Below are 23692 nucleotides of genomic sequence, written 5' to 3'. Positions count from 1 at the left end.
TACTATGCCGGAAAACCAACCCTGCTACAATGGGACGCCAAGGCTGACTAGTGTGTTGTGTAAGTGTGAGACACCTTGGACGGGGTTTAGTTCTGTATGTGAGATACCCTAGATGGGGTTGAGCAAAATCTTCGCTCACACTTAAAACTATTAATACAATTAGCCACAACACAACGCAAGATAGCAATGCTGAAATTTAAATGACACCTACACTAGGGCCGCGCGACTTCCTTCCCCTCCCTCCCTTCCCCTTCTGATATTGTATTAACAAGGAGTATTTGAAATACAAGCTTTACAAGCACCAAAAAGTTAAATTTCCAATGACAAAATATGCAGCGAATACAAACACCAAACATGGATGTGCATGTCAATGCCGAATACAAATTTCAAAGCTTTGTTTGGATGATATATCATTGTACAAGATAATCTCCAAAAGAGAAAAGCACTACACAGTACACAACCATTGGGGCCGTGAATGGGCCAACCCTCCCTCAATATATATTCCTTCATAAGGTCAGAAAAATCTGAAACTTACGAATTGAGAGATTTGAGAAAGAAATAATAGTGAAGAAGGACAAAGACAAAAACAAAGCATTTGAAAGATCAAAAATAAATAAACTAACAAACCTAGCTACTAAGGAGAGGAAATCAAAAGATAATATCAAACGAAGACTTTTAATTAAGACATTAACCAAAAAACCCCCCAAAAAAAAAAAAACAAAACCAAAAACAAACAAACAAAAAAAAAACCAAAAAAAAAAACAAAACAAAACAAAGAACAAGAAACAAAATGAACGAAAGAAACTTTAAAAAATAAAAAATAAAACACACACACACACACACAAGCATACACACACTTCTTCTTAATAAGAACTTAAACCTTTTGAGCTGAGATACTAAACAACAACACAAAATAGCAAAACAGAGAACTATAAACTCTAGACCTAAAGCACTTAAGAGCCAGAACCAAACATTAAGCTAAACTTTAAAAAAAGACTTCGACTCAAAAGTGCAACCATTAACATGAAGTGTACGTTCATCAACTCTATCATGCATAGCGTGGACAATAAGCTATGACATCCCTACTCACGTCATCAGTGCCCAAGAGTAGGTGCAGGTTCATATAAGGTTAGTCCAAAAGAACATGCTTTATAAAACCAACGAACTGAGTTTCTATCACTCTCCGAAGGTGATGGGCATACTCAACCATGATAGAGACTAGCACTCAAAGTCTGCTCTAAGGTATAACAACAAAGAATCATAAAACATAGGAAAGAACCAAGCGAAGTCTATATTAAGCTAGAGCGAGAAAGAATTACAAAAAGACTAAACAAGGCCTACTTTAAGTTAAAATAACAAACCCTACTCTAAGCTAGAACAAGCCACTTTTACAAAAAAGAGCATTGAATTAGGAATTAAGTGGGCTTTTCAGCTCCCCACTTCTATAAAACTTACTCCTCAATACTAAAGTAAAGTATAGGCACACAACTGCAGCATAATGAGCAATCTGCTCCTCCACGGTGGTGTACAACCTGCTAAGACTGGACTAATGAACTGCAACTCACAAGAGGTCATTCTCTTGCCAAAGTGAGGGCCTCAGAGCCCCTTAAAATGTGGTCCAACTCCTAAGTCCATTTATTGCACAATGTCTCTTAAAATTCCCTCCCACTTCCAATACTTAAACAACCCCTTGTCCACTTGCCAACACTTTGCGTTACTAGGGAGCAATCCTACATCCATCTACAAGGTAAGGTTCCATCCATGCATATAAGTTCCTTCTCTTTTAAACATGCATCCTTACCGTACAAGAACTCCCATACATGCAATAGCCTGCGGCTATCATATTCTTTCCAGGTTGAAGAACATCATTTATCGTACCCGCACTACCTTCCTTGAGCATATAGATCCCAAAAATCTGCATCAACAAAATCGCAAATAAATTTATCGCAAATGCTCATAGCTTGAACAATCAGCAAGATGAATTGGAACCGGAAATACATCACCATTAGCACACAATTAAGACAGTCAATACTCACTGTGCCAATGGAAACACCACAGTCAATGTTAGAGGAACCATCCAGTGGATCAAAAACAACGCAATACCTAGCAACAGTGTCCATCAGATCAAACTCTGTCAGCAATGGCAAATACCAGTCTGCACCAACTGCCACAAAACAATAGTGGCTTTTTTTGGGTATGTTTAAATATCAACAATGAAACACGTTTGTGCTCTACCTATGTGTAGTTACAAAACATTAAAAAAGTGCAATGTTTTAAAAGCAACATTGACCACATTAATTTTCATTAGAAGTTCATAACTACACCAAATTTCTGAATCTCCCTCAACCAACATACATTTTCTTGTGACAGAGAGAATTCATGGGGATCGTTAAAAATCCCTAGGTCCAGTGACCTCGCATCTTTCCCTTATGTTGGAGGGTCAAGCTCGGTAGATTATCTGATGGGGTCTCCTGCTCTTCTCCATCATATGCACTACTTCACGGTCCCAGCACCACCAATTGGGGCTCAACATACATACTTGGCTTTCACAATCTCTGATTCATTCCTGCTTCCACCCCCCACACCTCCCACCACTACTTTCACTGGAGTCCACTTTCACCATGACCTCGACCACATCTACGAGGCACATTTGAACCAATCCCTTTCTTTACTTGATCTCTCCAACCCCCCTCCCAATCCTCACTTCACAGCTCACATCTATCTGACATGAGTCAGCACAAGCTTGTTATCCATCTACCATTTGAACCTTGGCTATAGCATGAGTTGGCTCACAAACTCAAAATGGGTGGTACAAGAGCGAGTGCAAAGCCATGCAGCTTCATCTCCTCTGAGAAAGAGAACATGGATGGATCTCTGCACGAGAGATGCAGAGATCCTTGTGGTGCTTTACCAAGAGAAAGAAGCATGATTTTTGGCTCACCATGAGGACGAATCGTACCAATGCTTGGTGCATCCTTGAGGATAAGAAGGCTGTCATACCTATCACCGATACGTGAATCTTATGCACGAGGGCTCTGTGATGTCCCTAACCTGCCCCTACCAGACATCACATATCCCACGCCCATCATCATCCACCCTCTTCACCACATCAACCATCACAAAATCCCTATCAAAGCTTCACAAAAGTAGAGCTAGAAATCATGAGGCCCTCTGCTTGGAGCACTTGGCACATGGGTGAAGAGCCCTGACTCCTATCCTAGCTCACCTCTTTATTAGGGCTTTTTGTGAGGGCCCCTCCTCATGGACCAGACATACCATAGTCTTGTGCCGATTGATCTTCCGTCTTGTGGCAAGGCAGAACACTTCAATCGCTACCACAAACCACCGCAAGTTCCCCTCATCACTAGAGAGGAAAGCTGCCATATCATCAACAACTCTAAATCTAGGAGCTCCTCCAAGGTCCTAATAGGCGACCAAAGACGCTGGAGGCATGTATCTTGTGTGCCCGGAAAGTTGTTCATGGCTTCCGCCATGACACACAGAGGAAAGGGGGGAAGGCACAACACACTCATCTTGAGATGCAAAAGCGCTCCCCCATGTCGCCCTAAAGTACCTGGCTATGGGCAGCAGAGTAAAGGGTTGAGACGAAGCACTTGAAAATCCAATCCTAAGCATGGTGCCCTCAAGAAAAGCCCAATCCTCCCTGTCATATGCTTCCTCGAAATCCAGCTAAAGCACCACCAAGTCTTCCTGGTGGATCCTCGCAGATGTTGTCGGCCTCCCTGTACAAAGAATGAAGTCTGAGAGGTATCGTTGGAATCGTCTGCTAAGGGCTTTGATAAAAACTCTGTGGGCAGTACCCAAGAAAGTGATGGGTCTCCACTGGCACACCTCGAGTCAAACCACCCCCCCCCCTCCTTGGGGATGTTACGTACCTAACTAATGCTTGGGGTTAAAAACTAATCCAGCTCAGTTAGGGGAGCCCCGGGATTAGGAAAAGCAGGCCGGATTCAAGTAGCTAAGGTTCAGATTTAATAAATCCAAGGTTATTCGCTATTTATGACTAGACTGCTATTATTATTGATTCACTGTGGTCTGGACGTGGACCAAGTGGCTTACTCCTGCCATGGACATGACGGATCATGGGTAGTCTTACTGAGGGCCCCTGTGGGCAAGCACTCGTGTATGGGATGCCAGGGCTAACTAGCATGGACTCATGGGAGAGCTTAGCCCTTGGCTCGGGGGATGTTTGCAGACGCGAACCTACAATTGGGTGGTGAGCTTGCCTGCACCCTTCTTTGTTTGTACTAATCTTGTGTATTAGGTGATCCTTGGGAGGAGTCCCTTACACTTGGTATTGGAGCTAACCTAATCGCGGAGGCGGAAAAAGTAAGGTTTGTGTGTCATTTGTGTTTTTCAAGGTCGCCTAAGCCAAGTATCTCTTGGTCACCATATCTATGTTTTGATCTTCAAGAAGTAGGTGCTTTTTTAGGTTGTGCTGGCAGGATAGGATTCATGTGGATTCTAAGAGAGGGGGGAGAAAGGGGAGATTTGTATGCATGTGTGCAAGTGAAATTGTCCCAGGAATCCCTGTTTTAAAGAAGAAAACCCTAGTTTCTCTCTAATATGTCAGCACTGCAGTGTGTGTGTGTATTTTCATGGTGTGTATGTGGTCGACTAGCATGGGCTGTAGTGCTGCAGCCAGGCCCTTTCTGTCAGGTTCCATGGGGCGCAGCAGGTTGCTGTACTATGCAAGAGTTGGGCACCAAAACATCAGACTATGCGCAGGTGTGCAGCCAATGGATGTTTTGCAGGTGGGCTGTCTGAAACAGGCCGTACAGGGTGCACAGAAGGCTGTTCTCTATCAGGCCATACAGGGACTGATTCTAGCCGTACAGGGCCTGAATCAGCCTAACAGGCCAGGTAGCAGGCAAGCAGGCGCAGATGGGCAGCCTGCATGGACAGATGGGCAGCAGATACAAAGAGAAGAGAGTTTGAAAAAGCACCCTTTATACCATCTATAATAGGGTGGCATTTTTTTTTTTAAAGAAAGTCAGTGCTATTTTATGTTATTAAAAAAAACATTGGGCTGTTTTTATAAAATGCAAGAAGGGAAGGGAGAGAGAGAGAGAGGGGAGGGGGAGGGGGGGGGGGGGGGGGGGGGGAGAGGGATTGGTGTTTAGCGGCAGAGTTAAAAAAAGGCCATTGTGTAAAAGGAAAAAAGCACTTATGTGTTTTTTTTGCCCATAAAAGGGGAGGCCTTAAGACCACTCGTACTCACCCCGCGACAAAATCAATTGAAGGCAGCCTGTTGTTGCAAGGATTCTCAGCCGGCTCTTCATTCTCAAGGGTCAAGGAACACACAGAGGTGTGGGGAGCAGATGGCACAACTCCGCGCAGAGTTCCAGGAAGAGATCCAGCTTTTGCAGGATCGAGTGGTTTTACTTCAGCACGCGGTAATTGGTGCAGCTGCTCCTGCAGGACCGGCAGCAATATAGCTGCTCCTTTCGCACCTGAGGCTTTTGCGGGTGAGAAAAAGGAGAGGACCCAAGAGGTGGTTGACTCATGGCTCAACCGCTGGAACGTACAATTCAAGTTGCACCATTCTCCGAAGCCCCAAAGATTCAGATGGTTCGGGGTCTCCTGAAGGGTTTCGAAAGTGCTGACATGGTGGAGAGAACTCATAAATAAACCGAGTACTTGGGCAGAGTTCGAGACTATTTCGAGATGAGTTCCTCCAGGCGGAGGATGAGTTTGAGTTTACGGACTTGGATATGAAGAACATGTCTTTCAACACATACTTACAACAATTAAGAGAGTTGCAGTCCCGAGCGCCACAACATTGAGTGGATTTTTTATCTGTGGGTTGCCATGGGAACACAAGCTTTCAACACATACTTACAACAATTAAGAGAGTTGCAGTCCCGAGCGCCACAACATTGAGTGGATTTTTTATCTGTGGGTTGCCATGGGAACACAAGCTCCAAGTAAAAAACAATCATAGGAGGACACTGGAGGATGCCATCCGACATGCTAGGATTTATGAGGAGATAATGGCCAGCTAGACTCAGAAGAACATCTCTAAGAAATCTAAACCATAGAAACCTTTGAGCAACTTTCCAGACGTAAATGAAAGTTAAATCTGAGAAGGCTCTGCAGAACCAAACCTAGTCTTTGGATGAGCCTAATCCGAAGAAGGATCAGAAGCACCAACACACGCTTCACAACATCAAAGAGGGCAGGTGTTTCTCGTGGTCAAAAGGGCCATATGAAGGCGAGTTGTCCAAAGGCAAAGACCAAGGCGGCTCATTTAACCGAAGTGGCAAGTAACCCTCAAATTTCTTCCGCGGATACTATTGTTTTAGGTTAAGGTGCTTGCATGGAATGTGTTTTCAGCATGGCAATCTTCAGTCCTAACGACTTGATACGTCGTTGTTAGGAGAGATTGTGCACATCCTGTTTGACCCTAGTAGCATTCACTACTTCGCTAATGCTAAACTTATGCAGCTGCCGGGAGTGAAGACCCAACCAAGTGATCATGTGTATCGTATGACCTTGGCTGTGGGGCATGGACACATCTGGGACAAGAGTGAGTCTCAGTTACCGATATCTATCAAGAGTTATAGAGTCCCTAGATTTCTTGATTATGAATACTCGGTAAAAAACGGTTTTATACCCATGACGTCCATGTAGATTGGAAGGGTCATATTTTGTCCTTTATAGTGGAAGATGCTCCAGTATATTTGAAGGGTGATTTTGCGGTCCCATCCTCTATTTGGTAATTCAGCAAGGACTTCGTAATGTAATGTAATGTAATATTTTGTTATGGAGTGTTTAAATGTGTTGTGAGCCCTTTCATTTGAAGTTAATTGTGGTTTATAATTGTTAAGTTAGATGTTTGGGGGACGCAAGATTAGGAAACATCAGTGCGGGGTTTTGCAGATGTTCTCTACTCAATTAGTTGTGGTCTTCTAGCTGGATGGTTGGTTGTTCACATGATTGTTGGGATCCCAGGGTCTCACCCTGTGAGTATTGCATCTTACAAGGTGAGACAATTGGAGGAGGATGGGATTGCCTAAGAGTAGTTGGAATATCTCAGGATTAGAACATCGCAACGTATATTTCCCTGTGGGAGCTCCATTAGGAAGAAGGTTGTCGGATGTGTGGACATGTGTGAGTTATTACATTGTTTTTTCCACAAGTTTTACAAGTGGAGTGGAGGTGTAGAGCACCAAGACTTAGTTGGGAAAGGATTGATCACCTTGCCTCATCTTTAATCCTAGTGGTATGGGATGCTAGGATCTGTAGCAAAGTCAACTTTCTAGGGTATCTATATTTGTAATCGCATTTACTTCTTGCGCAGACAATAAGCGTTTACGGGACTGGTTACCTTCATACACAGCATACTTGTCTTACAAAATGATAAAGATTAAGATAACAGCATGACAGATTTAAGACAAGTATGGAAAATTTGCACAGAACATCACAGCAGATTTGATTGATTGATTCGTGCATGCAGTTACATCCATATATAGGAATAGTATCCTGTGATCCGAACAGACATATCTTCCTATGACATCCCCTGGAATCCCTAACTGACTATTGCGCATTACAATTTACCCAATGCGGTTACAAGAATGCGGTTGCGGTGTGCGGTTGATGCCGCAACACTTGGCACGCACGGTGGATTGTGCGAACCCACAATGTCCAAGCATCCCTTGCTAGAAGTCAAGTGCCTTATATGTCCAGCGGCATCTGCCTCTTTAAGCTTCATCATCCGAATCCAAATTTTCAATCTGTTCACCTGCAAAACCGGAAAAGGCTGCATCCGCCGCGGCAACCACAGTTTGCTCTCCCGTAGATTGTGGAACTCTGGCTCTATGCAATTCATCAATTTCCCGAACCAGATCCATGTATCTTTATGTCACTACTTGGCGACCACGATGTTCGCGAATGCGCACGCGTTCTCAGGGGCCTCCTGAGTTGGTGGTCCCAACAACAGGGCGGCGGAGTCACCGTCTATTTGACGAAGCTCGTCATGGTTCGACAAGTAGCCCGCCTCTTTCCCCGATAGGGCCAGAGCCCAGGTTGCGACGACGGAGCCAATCCTGCCATCCTATCCAACCTCCAAAAGCAGGTGGGCGCTCTTTGGCACCCCCAACCTCTCCTCGGACGCCTGCGCGACGGCTGTTTCCTTCACCACCGGTGGTTACACACCCGCAATCTGTAGTAGGCCGCGCCAGCCAACAACATCAAGTATTCTAAGTTTCGGGGGAAACAAGGAGAAGATCCGGATGCACATGTGCGGTAGTTTGACAACTCTTATGGCCTGAATGTGCCTCCACTCCTTGTTCCTCTGCATAAGAAATTAGTTTTCGAGTCTACCCTCAGCGGCAAAGCATCCAGATGGCTGGCAGAGTACCCCGTTGGGCAATTTCAAGATTATGATGCGGTACGTCTGTCGTTTTTGCACAGGTTTCGTGTGGAGAAGACAGTATCCCAAACTCTGGAGCGGCTACGGGTCCTCCGAGTGCTGTTGCAACGAGTTCCACTGGCGCAACGGCCTGCCCAGGAGGTCTTGAATGACTATTTCTTGAAAGGGTTAGCAAAGAATTTGCGCACAGCCCTGGCCACTGTGGACAAAGTGAATACGCCGCTAGTGGATGTCATTGCTCAGTCTATTCTCGCAGGGAATCGTTGGAGGATAACGATTCCACCACTATGAAGCGATCCAAGAAATCTAGCAGCAGCACGTCACGGGGACGCCGTCGACAGAGTTCGGAGGAGGATTCAGACACACGGAGCTCGGACAGTGAATCGGAGGACAGTAGTAGTACAGATTCTGATGAGGCACCAGTGCGGGAGACCAAGAAATCTCACAAAAGTGGGAAGGTCAGCACAGTTCCCGTAGGGGAGTCTTCGGCTCTGCTAAGTCCACAAAGGAAGTCTGGTGTTCTCGTTGCCGTAATCCTGGCCATCCACCAGCCACGGAATGTGCGATGAACAACAAGTGGTGTGCTATCTGTATCAGGGATTCCCATAACACGTCGGAGTGTTACTACAACGGGAGGGGACACAAGGCTCGCCCCGGCAACCAGGTCACTAACATTGGGAAAGACAAGAAAACGCCAGAACTCTCCGCCGCATGGGGAAGTTGGGAGCACTTTTGAGCAACCCTATAGCAACAACAGTGGCGGTAGGGGTGGCGGTCGTAGTCGTGGTCGTGGAGGCCGCGCCATAGATTGTCCAAAAATTTATCTTTTCTGCACAGAGGAAGGACATTGGCGCCAAGATTGCCCAGAAGCACAGGAGTATGATCGGAAGAAAGCTGAAAAACAGGCAAAAGCTGCACGAAAACAACCGGCAGTGGCTATGGTTCAGATTGAGTCGATGGAGGAGACTGTGGATCCGGAGGTGCGTGTGGTCACGCGTTCTGGTCACAAATTGAAGCCCCCCAGCAGGCGCACAGCGCAACCACTTCTGGACTGGCGAACACAGGAAGCTGTTCACCAGCAAGTTACTTCCTGGGTGGACAAGCAAACCCCGGAATGCATTCCAGCGCCAGGGCCTAGTAAAGTGCCAAGTAAAGTGCAGTTTCAGGATGCTGTGACTCTCATCGATGACATACCTCAGTCGGGGCAGCCTCTGCCGCAAGTCCAGAAGGATCTTTCGGAACAACCGTCCCAACAGCCGAGTTTGGACAAGAGTGAAGGATGGGATGGATTGCTAGACGCCCCTCTACAAATCAAATTGAGTCAGCTTCTTAAATTGGTTCCGAATTTTCATAAAGCACTGCTTCCGTCGGATAAGATGGGCAAGGCGATCACGCCGGCTGCGGTGTTATCCGTGCAAGCAGCACACCTAGAGCCCGTGGCGACAGTAACCGTGGCTAATATAAGAATTCTTGAAATTTTCGTAGGCTTCCGAGGCCTTACGATTGATCAAGTGTTGATCGATGGTGGGACTGGTGTCAATATTGCAACGGAGTCCACTTGTAAGCGCATGGGTTGGCAAGCATGGGATCTTGCACCATTTCTGGTACACATGGCTGATCAGAGGAGAGTCCGACCCTTGGGCGTCTTGAAGGGCATGGTGATTGAGGTGGCTGGCATATCCTTCGTCATGTCCTTTGTAGTGCTGAGCATGGAGGATTCTACTGAGAAGTACAATTTGTTGCTGGGTCGTCCTTGGTTGCGCCAGGCAAAGGTCCGGCATAATTGGGAGCATAATCTGATGACCATGCGCAGGGGTCCTAGGAAGGTTAAATTCGCTTTGAGGAAACGCCGTCAACTGAGCAATTTAGTTTGGCCTGTCATTGCGGAAATAGTGAATATGGCAGATGGCTTGGATGAAGATGAAGAGGAAAAATTCTTACAGGAAAATGAGGACTTGATTCCATTCTGCTCAGTGGATGTGGCATGTATTGCCGCCACGGGCTCCAGGTGTGCTGCTTGAACGGATACCACCGCAGCCGGTGTGATCGCCTTGCCCATCTTCTCCGACGGAAGCAGTGCTTTATGAAAATTCGGAACCAATTTAAGAAGCTGACCCAATTTGATTTGTAGAGGGGCGTCTAGCAATCCATCCCATCCTTCACTCTCGTCCGAACTGGGCTGTTGGGACGATTGTTCCAAAAGATCCTTCTGGACTTGCGGCAGAGGCTGCCCCGACTGAGGTATGTCGTCGATGAGAGTCACAACATCCTGAAACTGCACTTTACTTGGCACTTTACTAGGCCCTGGCGCTGGAACGCATTCCGGGGTTTGCTTGTCCACCCAAGAAGTAACTTGCTAGCGAACAGCTTCCTATGCTGGCCAGTCTAAAAGTGGTTGCGCTAAGCGCCTGCTGGGGGGGCTTCAATTTGTCACCAGAACACGTGACCACACGCACCTCCAGTTCCACAGTCTCCTCCATCGACTCAATCTGAACCATAGCCACCTCCAGTTGTTTTCCTACAGCTTTTGCCTGTTTTTCAGCTTTCTTCCGATCATACTCCTGTGATTCTCGGCAATCTTGGCGCCAATGTCCTTCCTCTGTGCAGAAAAGATAAATTTTTGGACGATCTATGGCCTGGCCTCCACGACCACGACTACGACCGCCACCCCTACCGCCACTCTTGTTGCTATAGGGTTGCTCAAAAGAGCTCCCAACCTGCACCCATGCGACAAAGAGTTCGGGCATTTCCTTGTCTTTCCCAATGTTAGTGACCTAGTTGCCAAGGCGAGCCTTGTGCCCCCTCCCGTTGTAGTAACACCCCGACGTGTTATGGGAATTGCTGATACAGATAGCACACCACTTGTCGTTCATCGCACATTCCGTTGCTGGATGGCCAGGATGACGGCAACGAGAACACCAGACTTCCTTCGTGGACTTAGCAGCCAAAGACTCCCCTGCGGAAACCGTGCTGACTTTCCCACTTTTGTGAGATTTCCTGGTCTCCCGCACTGGTGCCTCATCAGAATCTGTACTGCTACTGTCCTCCGATTCACTTTCCGAGCTCCGTGTGTCCGAATCCTCCTCCGAACTGTGTCGACGGCTGTGACGTGCTGCTGCTAGATTTCTTCTTGGATCGCTTCATAGTGGTGGAATCGTTATCCTCCAACGATTCCCCTGCGAGAATAGACTGAGCAATGACATCCGCTAGCGGCATATTCACTTTGTCCACAGTGGCCACGGTCGTGCGCAAATCCTTTGATAATCCTTTCAAGAAATAGTCATTCAAGACCTCCTGGGCTGGCCGCTGCGCCAGCAGAACCCGCTCCAACAGCACTCGAAATTTCGCAGCATAATCCTCCGCTGTGCGCTTGCCTTGGTTGAGGACCCGAAACCGCTCCAGAAATTGGGCTACTGTCTTCTCCACACGAAACCTGCGCAAAAACGACAGACGTACCGCATCATAATCTTGAAAATGCCGAACGAGGTACTCTACCAGCCATCTGGATGCTTTGCCGCTGAGGGTAGACTCAAAAATTGATTTCTTATGCAGAGGAACAAGGGGTGAAGGCACATTCACGCCATAAGAGTTGTCAAACTGCCGCACATGTGCATCCGGATCTTCTCCTTGTTTCCCCCGAAACTTAGAATACTTGATGTTGTTGGCTGGCGCGGCCATCACTACAGGCTGCGGGTGTGTAACCACCGGTGAGGAAACAGCTGTCGCGCAGCCGTCCGAGGAGAGGTTGGGGGTGTCAAAGAGCGCCCACCCGCATTTGGAGTGCGGATAGGAGGACAGGAACGGCTCCGTCGCCGCAACCCGGGCTCTGGCCCTACCGAGGAAAGAGGCGGGCTACTCGTCGAACCATGACGAGCTTCGTCAAAACAGTGGCTCCGCCGCCCAGTTGCTGGGACCACCAACTTAGGAGGCCCCTGAGAACGCGTCCGCATTCGCGAACATCGTGGTCGCCAAGTGTAATCGCATTTACTTCTTGCGTAGACAGTAAGCGATTACGGGACTGGTTACCTTCATACACAGCATACTTATCTTACAAAATGATAAAGACTAAGATAACAGCATGGCAAATTTAAGACAAGTATGGAAAATTTTCACAGAACATCACAGCACATTTGATTGATTGATTCGTGCATACAGTTACATCCATGTATAGGAATAGTATCCTGTGATCCGAACAGACATATCTTCCTATGACATCCCCTGGAATCCCTAACTGACTATTGCTTATTACAATTTACCCAATGCGGTTACAAGAATGCGGTTGCGGTGTGCGGTTAATGCCGCAACAATATTTTCTAACCTTGCTATGTCCTATCCTTATGGGAGATAGTTACCCTTTAGTAGGCACAGTTTATGCAAGACGTGACAAGAAAATCGGAAGGGTAATTTGGATGGGATTGCTAGGATTGGGAGGGTTAATCTTTCACCCAGTTTTGTGCTCACTTATATGATTCCTCGAGAGGGCTATGTCAGCCAATGGGCATTTCATTCGGTATTGGTAGTAGGTCCACGCGGGGAGCTCAATTGATTTAGACCAAGACTCAAGGATCATTCCACGTCTTTGGAGGAACGTAGTCAATACCATATTCGCGACGAGTGGTTGTTCCAAGATGATAGAGTCTATGTGCCAGATTGTGCTGGGATTAGGAGAGAAACTCCTTCTGATTGTCGCGGCGCTCCTATAGTAGGTCATTCGGAGATTCGACCGATTTGTGTTTTTCTCATCATCCTAAGTCTGATGGGCAGACGTAGAGTATGCTTTGCATACGGTTCTAGGCGACCATTTTTTTGGGAGAGGTACATCCCTATGGTCGAGTTTGCCTGGCAATAGCTAGATTATATTCGGTAGGAGTTGGGTTGACCCAGATTGCCTCAGACTTTGATAGCTCAAAAGAAACACAGTTGTGGTGCCTAATACTTCAGGAGTCTCTGAGAGGGAGGTATGATACCTCCTAGGTATGAGGATTCACCAGATCCTGAAAAGAATGGCTATTATGTTCCAACTAGCAAATAGTTGTCTCAACGATTTCAGGTTTCCAATTCCATGAGGAGTTGGAGGATTGAAGGATGGTTTATGTTCTTGAAGGACCTAAGAAGGTTCTTTTTTTTTTTTTCTTTTTCCCACGGTCATATGTTGGAGGAACAATAGCTTCAATTGAGCTAGTTCCTTGATACGTTCCTATGTGGATTTGATAGACAGGTCTAAACTTGATTTCAAAACAAATTAATGCAGGTAGCTAGATTCTCCTTCATTTATTTCCAAGGATGGAAATATCCTCATCGGGGAGGAATGTTACGTAGCAAGCATTAACCCTTGGGGTTAGGGGATTAATCCAACAGGGTTAGGGAAGCCTTGGGAAAAGCAGGTGGATGCAGGTGGCTAAGGTTCAAATTTACTAAACCCAAGGTTATTGGCTATTTATGATGGGACTATTATTTATAACAGCAATAAAACTTGAGTTCGTGGGAGAGCAAGATTTTTGTAGCACTTCATCTCTACACTCAACTCGTGAGTTTTCCTTGACCAGCAGAAACAAATCAGTTTAGGATTGCCATGGTTTATTAAGCACAAAACAACCATGTGATGGACAAGAATGTTCATCTCGACGATCATCAAAATGACGATGTGACAGTCGATAACCTAGTCACCGAAGTAGACTTTGATGCAAGGATGACCTTGCCAACACCATTGTTGTCATGCAAGAAACATTGATGGGTTTGGTTACGGCAGAGGGAGCTCGGACAGCTTTAGTTGCACCCTTTTTTACTCAAGAGCTCTGAGGGGGAGCAAAAGCATAAGACTGAGTAGATTGTTGACTCCAGAATTCACAAATGTGGTACGCACTTTGAGTTCCATCCTTTCCCTAAGGATAAGAAGATACATATGGTACAGGGAGTCCTTACAAGAAAAGCCCTTCCCTAGTGGAAAGAGTTACAAGTGAAGCAACCCACGATGCGGGTAGATTTTGAGAGAGTTTTTCTAGAAGTGCTCCTACAGACCGGAGACGAGTACAACCTAGTGTCCAAGTTTAAAAACTTGGAAATGAAGAGTATGGCTTTTGACACATATCTACAGAAATTTAGAGAGTTGCAAGCTCGGGCAACTCACATGGATCCTATCACTATTTTGGGATTCTTTGTGAATGGATTGTGTGATAAATATCAGCTCCAGATCAGGAATAATCAAAGAAAAACATGGGAAGATATTGGGGAACCCAGTCACGCTCATGTTCGTGGGTAGCATTACGTAATGGTGGAAGAGGATAAATTGTGGTTGAGAAAACTTACTTCGACAACGAGATGCAAAAGCTTCGAGCAAAGATTTCTACCCTGAAGAAGCATGGCAATGAGATAGCCAATCTCCAGATGGAGATTACTTTCTTGCATCAACAGATCACTATCCTACAGAAGGCGGTTGCCGACTACTCCGGCACCCGCAGGGAAGATTTCAGCAGACCCTTTTCTCACCCCAGAGATTCTTTTGAGCGAAAGGAAGGAGAGAACTCAAGAAGTGGTTGATGTCTGGGTCAACAAGTGGAATGTTCACTTCGAATTCCATCCTCTCCAAGATGCTCAAAAGCTTCAGATGGTGGAGGGCCTCTTGAAAGGAAACGCCTTGTCATGGTGGAGAGAGCTTCAAAACAAGCCTACTGTTTGGGTTAGTCTTGTGCATATGTTCAAGGATGAGTTCCTCCAGGCAGAGGACGAGTATGACATAGCATCTAGGTTTACAGAGTTGGATATGAAGACCATATCTTTTAACCTGTAATTGCATAAGTTTAGAGAGTTGCCAACAAAGGCAACGCATATGGATGCAATCACCTTATCTAGATTTTTAATGCGGGGATTGGTCCCATATCATAAGCTTCAGGTGAGGAACAACAATTGCAAAACACTTCAAGATGCTATGCATTTTGCAAAAATCTTTAAAGAGACAATTGCTGGCAAGAATAAAAAGAATTTCCTTAGAAACAGAAGAGCTCAGGCCACTCCAAACCAGATTTCAAACATAAACGAAAGTTTTGGTTTGTGAAGGCTTCCACGACTCACAATCAAACCCAAACTTTGGGTCAAGCCAATTTCGGGAAGACTAAAAGGACCAAGCAGAGTCTCCAAAACATTCGAGAGGACCAATGGCCAGACGGGCCATTGGAAAGGGAGCTGCCTTGAAGCTTAGAAAAAGCAAAAACCTATGGGAGCTCACTTGACTAAGATTACAGGTAACCCTAACCATTCATACCATAGTTCTTGCATGGATTGTAACTTTAACATGGCAGTTTTCAGCCCCAATGATCTCATACACATGTATGGATCAGTCTTGGGGAAAACTATACATATCCTCTTTGATCCAAATAGCACTTACAATTTGGGAGTGCAAACGCGGCCAAGTGATCATGTCTATCGTGTGAACCTGGCAACGGAGCATGGACAAATCTGGGACAGATGTGTGATCCAATTGCCGACATCTATCCAGAGTTATTCAGATAGTCAAATTTTCTGTTGATGAAGCTAGGTAGACATTATTGTAGGTAAAGAATGGTTTCATAACCATGACATCCGTGTAGACTAGAAGAATCATACATTGTCTTTTTTATTGGAAGATGCTCTGGTTTGTCTCAAGGGTGATCTTGGAGTCTCACCCTCTACTCTTGTAAACTCTGCAAAACTTCATAATATAACACAGAATCCAAATCTCTTGTTTTGATTATGAAGTGTGTCGATGTGTTTTTGATCCTCTTTTATTTAATGTTACTTCTAATTTTAAATCTAGTAAGTTAGTTAGATGTTTGGGAAACACATGAGTTAGAAAATATCAAGGCAAAGTTTGCTAATGCTTTTTCCACATAGTTACCTCATGGTTTACCACCTAGTCAATCGGTTGACCATAGAAATGATTTGATTCCAAGGTCTTAGCTTGTAAGTATTACACCTTACAGGATGAGACAATTGGAAGAGGATGAGATTGCCCAACAATTCTCAAAATATCTTGAGACGAGACAGATTTGATAGACTAAATCCCCTTGGGAAGCTCCATTTCTTTTGAAACATAGAAAAACCAAATTTGGATTGACCAAAGTTAGAATTAAGAATAGATATCCCCTTCCTAGAGCATATGATCTAAGTATTTTACGAAGATTAATCTTCGTATTGAATATCACCAGATCAGTTAAGTCGGGTTTTCGAACATATGGTCATTACGAGTTTCTCATATTACTTTCTCTTTCGAGATTGTTTGGGAAAATTCATTGTGGTATTATTAGACAATATTTTGATATATAGCCTATATAGCCATTCTTTGGAGGAGTATGTAGAGCACCTCAAATTCTTCTCAGGGATTCTGAGGCGTGAGCAGGGCCATATGCAAAATAATATATATATACCTTCATAAGGTCAGAAAAATATGAACTTACGAATTGAGAGATTTGAGAAAGAAATAATAGTGAAGAAGGACAAAGACAAAAACAAGGCATTTGAAAGATCAAAAATAAATAAACTAACAAACCTAGCTACTAGGGAGAGGGAATCAAAAGATAATATCAAACGAAGACTTTTAATTTAGACATTAACAAAAACAAAAAAACAAAAAAACAAAAAACAAAAAACAAAAACAAACAAACAAAAAAACAAAACAAAACAAAAAACAAAAACAAGAAACAAGAAAACAAAACAAAACAATTACATGAATGAAAGAAACTTTATTTTATAAAATAAAATTCAAAAAAAATCGCTAAGTGTGAATTCTTCTATGAAGAACTCACACATCTAGGTCATCGGATTTCTAGAGATGAGATAAGCATAGATCTAGAGATGGGATAAGCATAGATCTTAAGCGGATCTAGAAAGTTTTAGATTAACCGATACTTCGCACTGTCAAACAAGCTCGTTCACTTTTGGGATTCGCTATAAGAAGTCAGTGAGAGTATTCTGACTCGACTATTCCCCTTTCTAACTTCCTCAAAGGACGTGGACGAAAGTCCAACACTCCTATAACTTGGAATGAGAGGCTTGATCAAGATTTCAAAAGGATCAAGCTTATGGCAAGAGATGCACCAGTTTTAACCATATTGGACCCGGGTAAATTGAGACTCATGCCACTTCTAGCGACTTCTGGCTTTTGAAAGCAAGGTCAAATGGCATGCTTAGGAGAAAGAGTTATATGTGGTTATTCACACATTGAAAATTTGGAGACATTACTTGTAGGGATCCAAATGTGTTGTTTTGACCGACCATGAGTTGATCGCGTATTTTTGAGATAGACCTACGTTGAGGGGGAAGAAGGCACGGTCAGCAAAGTTGAAGCAAGATTTTGACATGGAGATTTGAGTATCGAAAGGGTAGCTTGAATAGGGTTGCAGATGCATTGAGTTGGATTGGGGAGGTGAATCTTTTGAGTTTCACCAAGAGTCAAGCTAAGCTATATGATTTTCCTGACACGAGTATGTTTTTTTTCCCCCAAAAAGAGACTTCTATTAAGAATGAAAAAAACATACAACAATCCCAGCTATAAGCCGGAAAAGAATAGAATCACCCCAATTGTAAGGTGATTTCAACCACTGAGGAGCATCATGATGCCATGTAAGACCTGTGGTACTAGAGAAAAAGAAGATGCCATGGTCCCACTCCTGCATAAATATCATGTGCTTCGCCTGCGCCGAACGAGAGGGCCCCTGAATGCGACCCCAAGTAGCCATAAGAGTATGAATGATATCACCCCATATAGTACTAATGCACTGAGACCCAAAAATATGGACACCCTCAATAGCCTCCGTGCATCTAACTCTCCAGATCTGCCATGCTGTAATACTGGCAACAATCTCCCAACTGGTGTCAATCCTCTGTCTGGGGGGTGTATAATTAGAGTGAGGAACATCTTGCAATAAACCATGCTGGGCAATACCTCTACGAATGAAAATAGCAAAATATGTACCACTACCCTCATAAAAAAGTTGCGGACCGGACTGGGAGAGCCAAGCAACTGTCCCCCAAGTCACATGCATGACTCGGCCACTCAATTTGCCCATAGGTTGGGCTACAGAACCCCAAATCTGTTGTGCAATGCTACATCCCCATAAACAATGTTGTACAGTCTCAAAATCTGCCGCACACCTAGGACAGGAAGGTGCTACACCAAAAACCGATCTCCAGTGATTGGTGGGGAGACCACCATGTAAGAATAACCAAAAGAAAGGAGAGATCTGGCTCCTTCTGTATGAGTGCCAAAGTCTATGCCAATATCTGCGTGTATCACTGGAGAAATGCCATAGCTCTCCCAATGAGGCCTGAGAGTAGGGATCCTATGCATCTGTCGAGTGAGGAGAAGCCTGGCATTCCAGACGGTGAAAGGAGTTTGGTGGACTCCAAGACGTCTAAATATTTGGAAAGTACAAGCTTTGGGATGGGAAATTATCCTCCAATACAAAGGATCACACTCCTTAAACCCATCTCTTAGATTGGAACATGTGGCAAGAAAGTGGACCAAAGTGAGACAAGTGGCCTCACACTTGTCACTTGTGTGGCTCTCCACTTGTCATCATAGCCTTATCTTTCCATTTTCACTCATGGGAGTCCCAAATCTATAAATTGGAGCCCTCTCTCTTCATTTGGAGAAGCTCTCTTGCTGCACACTAGCCTCTACCACCGTTACAGGCTGCCCTAATGATGGTGGCTATTCTCTTTCTGTCTCTCTTGAAGGCTGCCCATGAAGTATACCAACTGTTGGCGACTGTTTGGAAAGCTTCCATCGCAAAGATATACTAAAGACAAGGGTATTTAATCATTTTATTATAATTTCCAGCCATTGTACTTGGTGTACCAGACACTGTACCAGCTATACCAGCCCTTGCACCAGCCACTATACTCGTTGTACCAACCATTGCATCTATTGTACTAGCCATTGTACTTCTTGTACCGGCTGAATGGAATTGTACTTGCTTTACCAGCTCTATTGCATGAAGATCCGTGGTTTCAGCACCCACACCATAGTTCCAAACATTCGCGAATGCTTCATGAACTAGGCATTTGCAAATGTTTGGCAAAAACGCGTATGAAACTAACATTTCATTCGTGACTTTTTTTTGGATAAGATAATCGTTTTTTTTTGTACAACTTTTCATGTCTTGTGTCATGACTCATGAGGTTTTTATGAATTTCAATTTTCAGCATGTATGAAATCCGAATTCCAACATCATGCATCATTACATGTATGAATTTCAGCATGTGCCATGTATTAATTACAACATGCCTATGGCTTGACCATTCAAAATGGAGGTATTTGGGAGGCCACGTATGATACTCCACAGAGACTTCAGTCAAACGTTTTCGTACTTTTCATTCTCCCATACGTTTGACGAATGCCAACGAATGTTTGGAACTATGACCCACACAGAGATATATGGTTTATATTGTTGACTCGGCATTTCTACAGCTTGTGTACCGGCTGAATTTTATGGTTGCCTCATGTTGGACTATGTTATGGCATTTGTACATGGATAATCCACCATCTCCCAAGAGAGCAAGGCCCTCAAAACTTCTACATGATATTATTCTCCTTGGGTAATAAAATACTTCAAGGGGAGGGTCGGCCCATTCCGGCCTCTATGCGATGTCAACTTTGCAAATCTCTCTTTTCCAGTTTTGTGGATTAAGTAGCATATGTTTAAGGTTGTGGCCAATTCCATTGTTTAATTGCATTAATGATCAAGTGTTTTGCGAAACCCCCAAGCCCTCCATAAGTTACACAGGACTATGTGAGACTGATAGATATTTTGGTCGGTTTTGGCAATAGGTCCAAGCAAGGAGCTCCATTATTACAGGCCAGAGCTCAGGGATCATTCCACCTGTCAAGGTGGAAAGAGATCAATACCTTATTCGAAACGGATTGTTGTTCCGGAATGATAGGGTTTGTGTACCGAATAGCACTAAGATTAGGAGGAGAATCCTTTATGATGTCACAACGCTCCTACAACAAATCTTCGGGAGTTCAAACGAGCCTATGATTTGGTAAATCGTATGATTTACTGGTCCAAGATGAGGACATTGTTCAGAACTATATGGTAAAGTGTCGTCAATGTCACGTGAAAAGGCTAAGCACCTTAGGGCTAGAGGATTGTTACATCCTCTAGAGATCCCTTACAATAAATGGGAGAGTATTTCCATCGATTTTATCACTGGTTTACCTCACTCGTAGAGGGCATGATGCCATTAGACAAATTGACAAAGATGGCAGGATTTTTACCCACAACGAAAAGAGTAACAGCTCCTAAATTGGCACAACAATTTGTTGAGCAGCTTTTCAAGTTATATGGTTTACCTTGTGACATAGTGAGTGATCGGGGCTCAGCTGGTCTCCCAAAAACTGGAGACCAAGCTGAGTTTCAGTTCCTCTAATCATCCTCAATCCAACTAGAGACCAAGCTGAGTTTCAATTCCTCTAATCATCCTCAATCCAACGGGCAAATGGAGAGTTTTGGAGGATATGCTTCATGCATACGTCTCCAAGAGACCAAGCTGAGTTTCAGTTCCTCTAATCATCCTCAATCCAACGGGCAGATGGAGAGTTTTGGAGGATATGCTTCATGCATACGTCTCCAAGAGACCATTAAGATTGGGAGAGGTACATCCCAATGGTTGAGTTTGCCCATAATAGTGCTACGCATGAAGCCACTAGTTACAGCCCGTTTATGCTGATGTAAAGATACCAACTTAGATCTCTAGTAGCTATGGGACTTCACAATATTCAGAATGTTGCAGCTAGGAATTTCTTGGCAGATATGCAAGAGATGCTAGCCAAAGCTACACATCCTATCATGAGTAGTCAGGATAGAGCATGGTTTTATGCTGATAGATAGCATTCGCCGAGAGAGTTATCCGAGGGAATGCTAGTATATATGCGAATATCCTAGAGTTCACAAGCATTACGTTCGGGGAAGGCAGTTACCCCCAGGTACTATGAAGCTTACCGGATCCTTGGAGAGGTACCCTATAAGCTAGAACTGCCTCAGAATGTGAAAGTTGATCCAATCTTTCAAGTCAGAAGACTCAAAGAATCCTGGCAGCTGAGGATAGCATTGTGACTCCTCAAGAGCTTGTTGAGGTTTGAGGACTTGTCCTATGTTCCACATGAACCCAAAACAGTGATTGGTTTCAAGGAAAGGCAACTTAGAAATAATTTGATCCCTAAGTATAAAATCAAGTGTAAAGATAGAGCATAGGAGGACTCGACTTGGGAGACAGTTGTAAAGAATGGTAGGCCTTCTTGGGACACAATTTCCAGCAAGCACAGAGTGAGAGCCAATAGTTGACTCGCAATGTATAAACAGCCTCTCCTTTACTCTAAGTAATGAATGCCATATAAGATCAATAGATTCTAAAATAGAGCCTCAGCTATGGGCTTTGAACTATCCCTGGTGGACCACCTAGACCTTCAACCCACAGCAACTTCCTTCAGCTTTGTCAACCACAATGTTCGGAAAATGATTCTCCGACTTGCTAGAAAGTACAAACCTGCCGCGAAGTGATTCTTCCACAAAAACTGCCTCGTCAAGCTCCTCTGAGACAAGAACATTCTGCCAAACAAATAAATAACTCAACTGATTAGTGCACATTACATGCATTAGAACCAGAAACATGGGACAGACGCTGGTGGAATACATTGAACACAATTGGCAGTGTAAAAGTTGAGGACATGCATTGCGACAAAGTGAAGCAGTAGACAGTATGCTTGAAATGCATTAAGATGTAGGACTGTAGTTAAACTGTTAAAATTTTGGTAGGTTCTTACCGTCCTCCCGCTGCTGACTAGAGCCTTGATGAAAACATCATTGGAAAGCACGTCAAGTTTCTTCTGCTCTTCGCCCTGCAAGGATAGAGCAGTAGGGAAAGTTATGCCGCGCATGTCAGACAGTTCTTGCTAAAGCATAGAGCTAGGGGAGCACATACCTGCACATTGGTCTCCCCCGCTAATCCGATAAGTTTTGCGAGTCCAGCCTGCTCAGCGTAAAGTCATTTCAGCAAAGTCCCAGTGTTTTTTAATTTGGGAAAATTGTAAACAGAGGGAGGACAGACCTTGCTGACGGATGAGCAGACGAACTTGCAACCGAGGACGATGTGGTTGAGGAGGATGGTGAGATCGCCGCGGGCCTCCGGAAACTTGCTCTGCTCGTTCAGCACGAAGCGGGTGATGGTCATTAGGTCCGTTCGCTGCGCATCAGCAGCGTGATCCATCTCTAGCTCTGGCTCTGGCTCTGGCTCTCGCGTCTAACGCGTTCTTCTCAGCTCGGCTTTTTCTATTATTGACAACCCCACCTTTCCAGGCCCGAATATCTCAAGAGTGACCTGGAGCGTTGTCTGTATGATTGGATGAGCACTCCTTTTTCTGTTCCTGTGCCACTTGTCGCCTCCGCTGTCCATTATCTCCAGAAGGCTGAGTGACAAATGGCTTGTAATTTACCGTCGATGAGAAGACATCTAGGGCTTCAGTGGGATGGCATGCGAGAGGCTCAAATTTAGAAATCGTAGCAACCTTATCCTAGGTGCTTGCTGCTTTCATCATGCTACCCCACTTGAGTGCTAACGAATCATTCTCAAGAGGGAAAAGTTTTGTCAATATATATATATATATATATATATTATATACAACGTCAAGCTCCATTTCAATATCCACTTGAAACACAACAGATCCATTTCAATATCCACTTGAAACACAACAGCATCAGCAGCCTCTTCAAGATCATCCACTTCCACTAGAGGTTCGCTATTTAGATGTTTTGACAAATGGTTAGCATGCACATGGGTGAACCTTTTTTTTGCTTTGATTATGAAATCAAAGCAAATTACATTCAAAAGCCATGTGACCTATATATATATATTTATTTATATTTTATTTTATTTTATTTATTTTTTATTTTATATTTTATATTTTATATATATTGACTCGCCATATTTCACACAGACCATTTATCTTTTATCTTGCGTATTCACATAAACCATTTATCTTGTATTAAATAATGTCACTAACGTGGTATTATTTAATCCAAGACCTTAGGTATGGCGATGCCTTCCTGCCACCTACTTTGTAGCTTGACCACCATCGTCCTCCCTTGCAACTCCTCGAGAGCTGGCTTCTCCTCACCACCACTCTAAGGGCAGCGATCCTCTACTACCTGCCACTGTGACCACCACCCATCTTCCTCGTTCTCCAGCTCCTCCTCCACCACTCACGAGTCCTAACCCGATTTTCTCCAACTATTGAAATGCTTGCTTCCTTGCTTAGTCCTCTCA

The 23692-nt window shown here is 44.4% G+C and overlaps 1 protein-coding gene across 1 annotated transcript in view; it reads right to left on the bottom strand.

The window, feature by feature from the left end:
• Positions 1–22752, bottom strand: part of FBP (Inositol monophosphatase family protein) — a 71133-nt gene extending 48381 nt beyond the window's left edge. The window contains exons 1-6 of the mRNA XM_086785857.1: positions 22478–22752; positions 22352–22399; positions 22194–22268; positions 21917–21978; positions 2037–2103; positions 1802–1915 (exon numbers count right to left, since the gene is read on the bottom strand). Coding sequence (XP_086641983.1) covers positions 1802–1915; positions 2037–2103; positions 21917–21978; positions 22194–22268; positions 22352–22399; positions 22478–22636 — 525 coding nt within the window. The 5' untranslated portion in view covers positions 22637–22752. The remainder of the gene's footprint in view (positions 1–1801; positions 1916–2036; positions 2104–21916; positions 21979–22193; positions 22269–22351; positions 22400–22477) is intronic.
• Positions 22753–23692: the final 940 nt, after the last annotated feature.

This window comes from Cibotium barometz, chromosome 48 (genome assembly GCF_041138505.1).
Source record: "Cibotium barometz isolate CiBa-2024 chromosome 48, ASM4113850v1, whole genome shotgun sequence".
In the NCBI taxonomy this organism is placed as follows: Eukaryota; Viridiplantae; Streptophyta; class Polypodiopsida; order Cyatheales; family Cibotiaceae; genus Cibotium; species Cibotium barometz.
The sequence above is the reverse complement of the archived record's forward strand: the minus strand, read 5'-3'. Positions and strand labels throughout refer to the sequence as shown.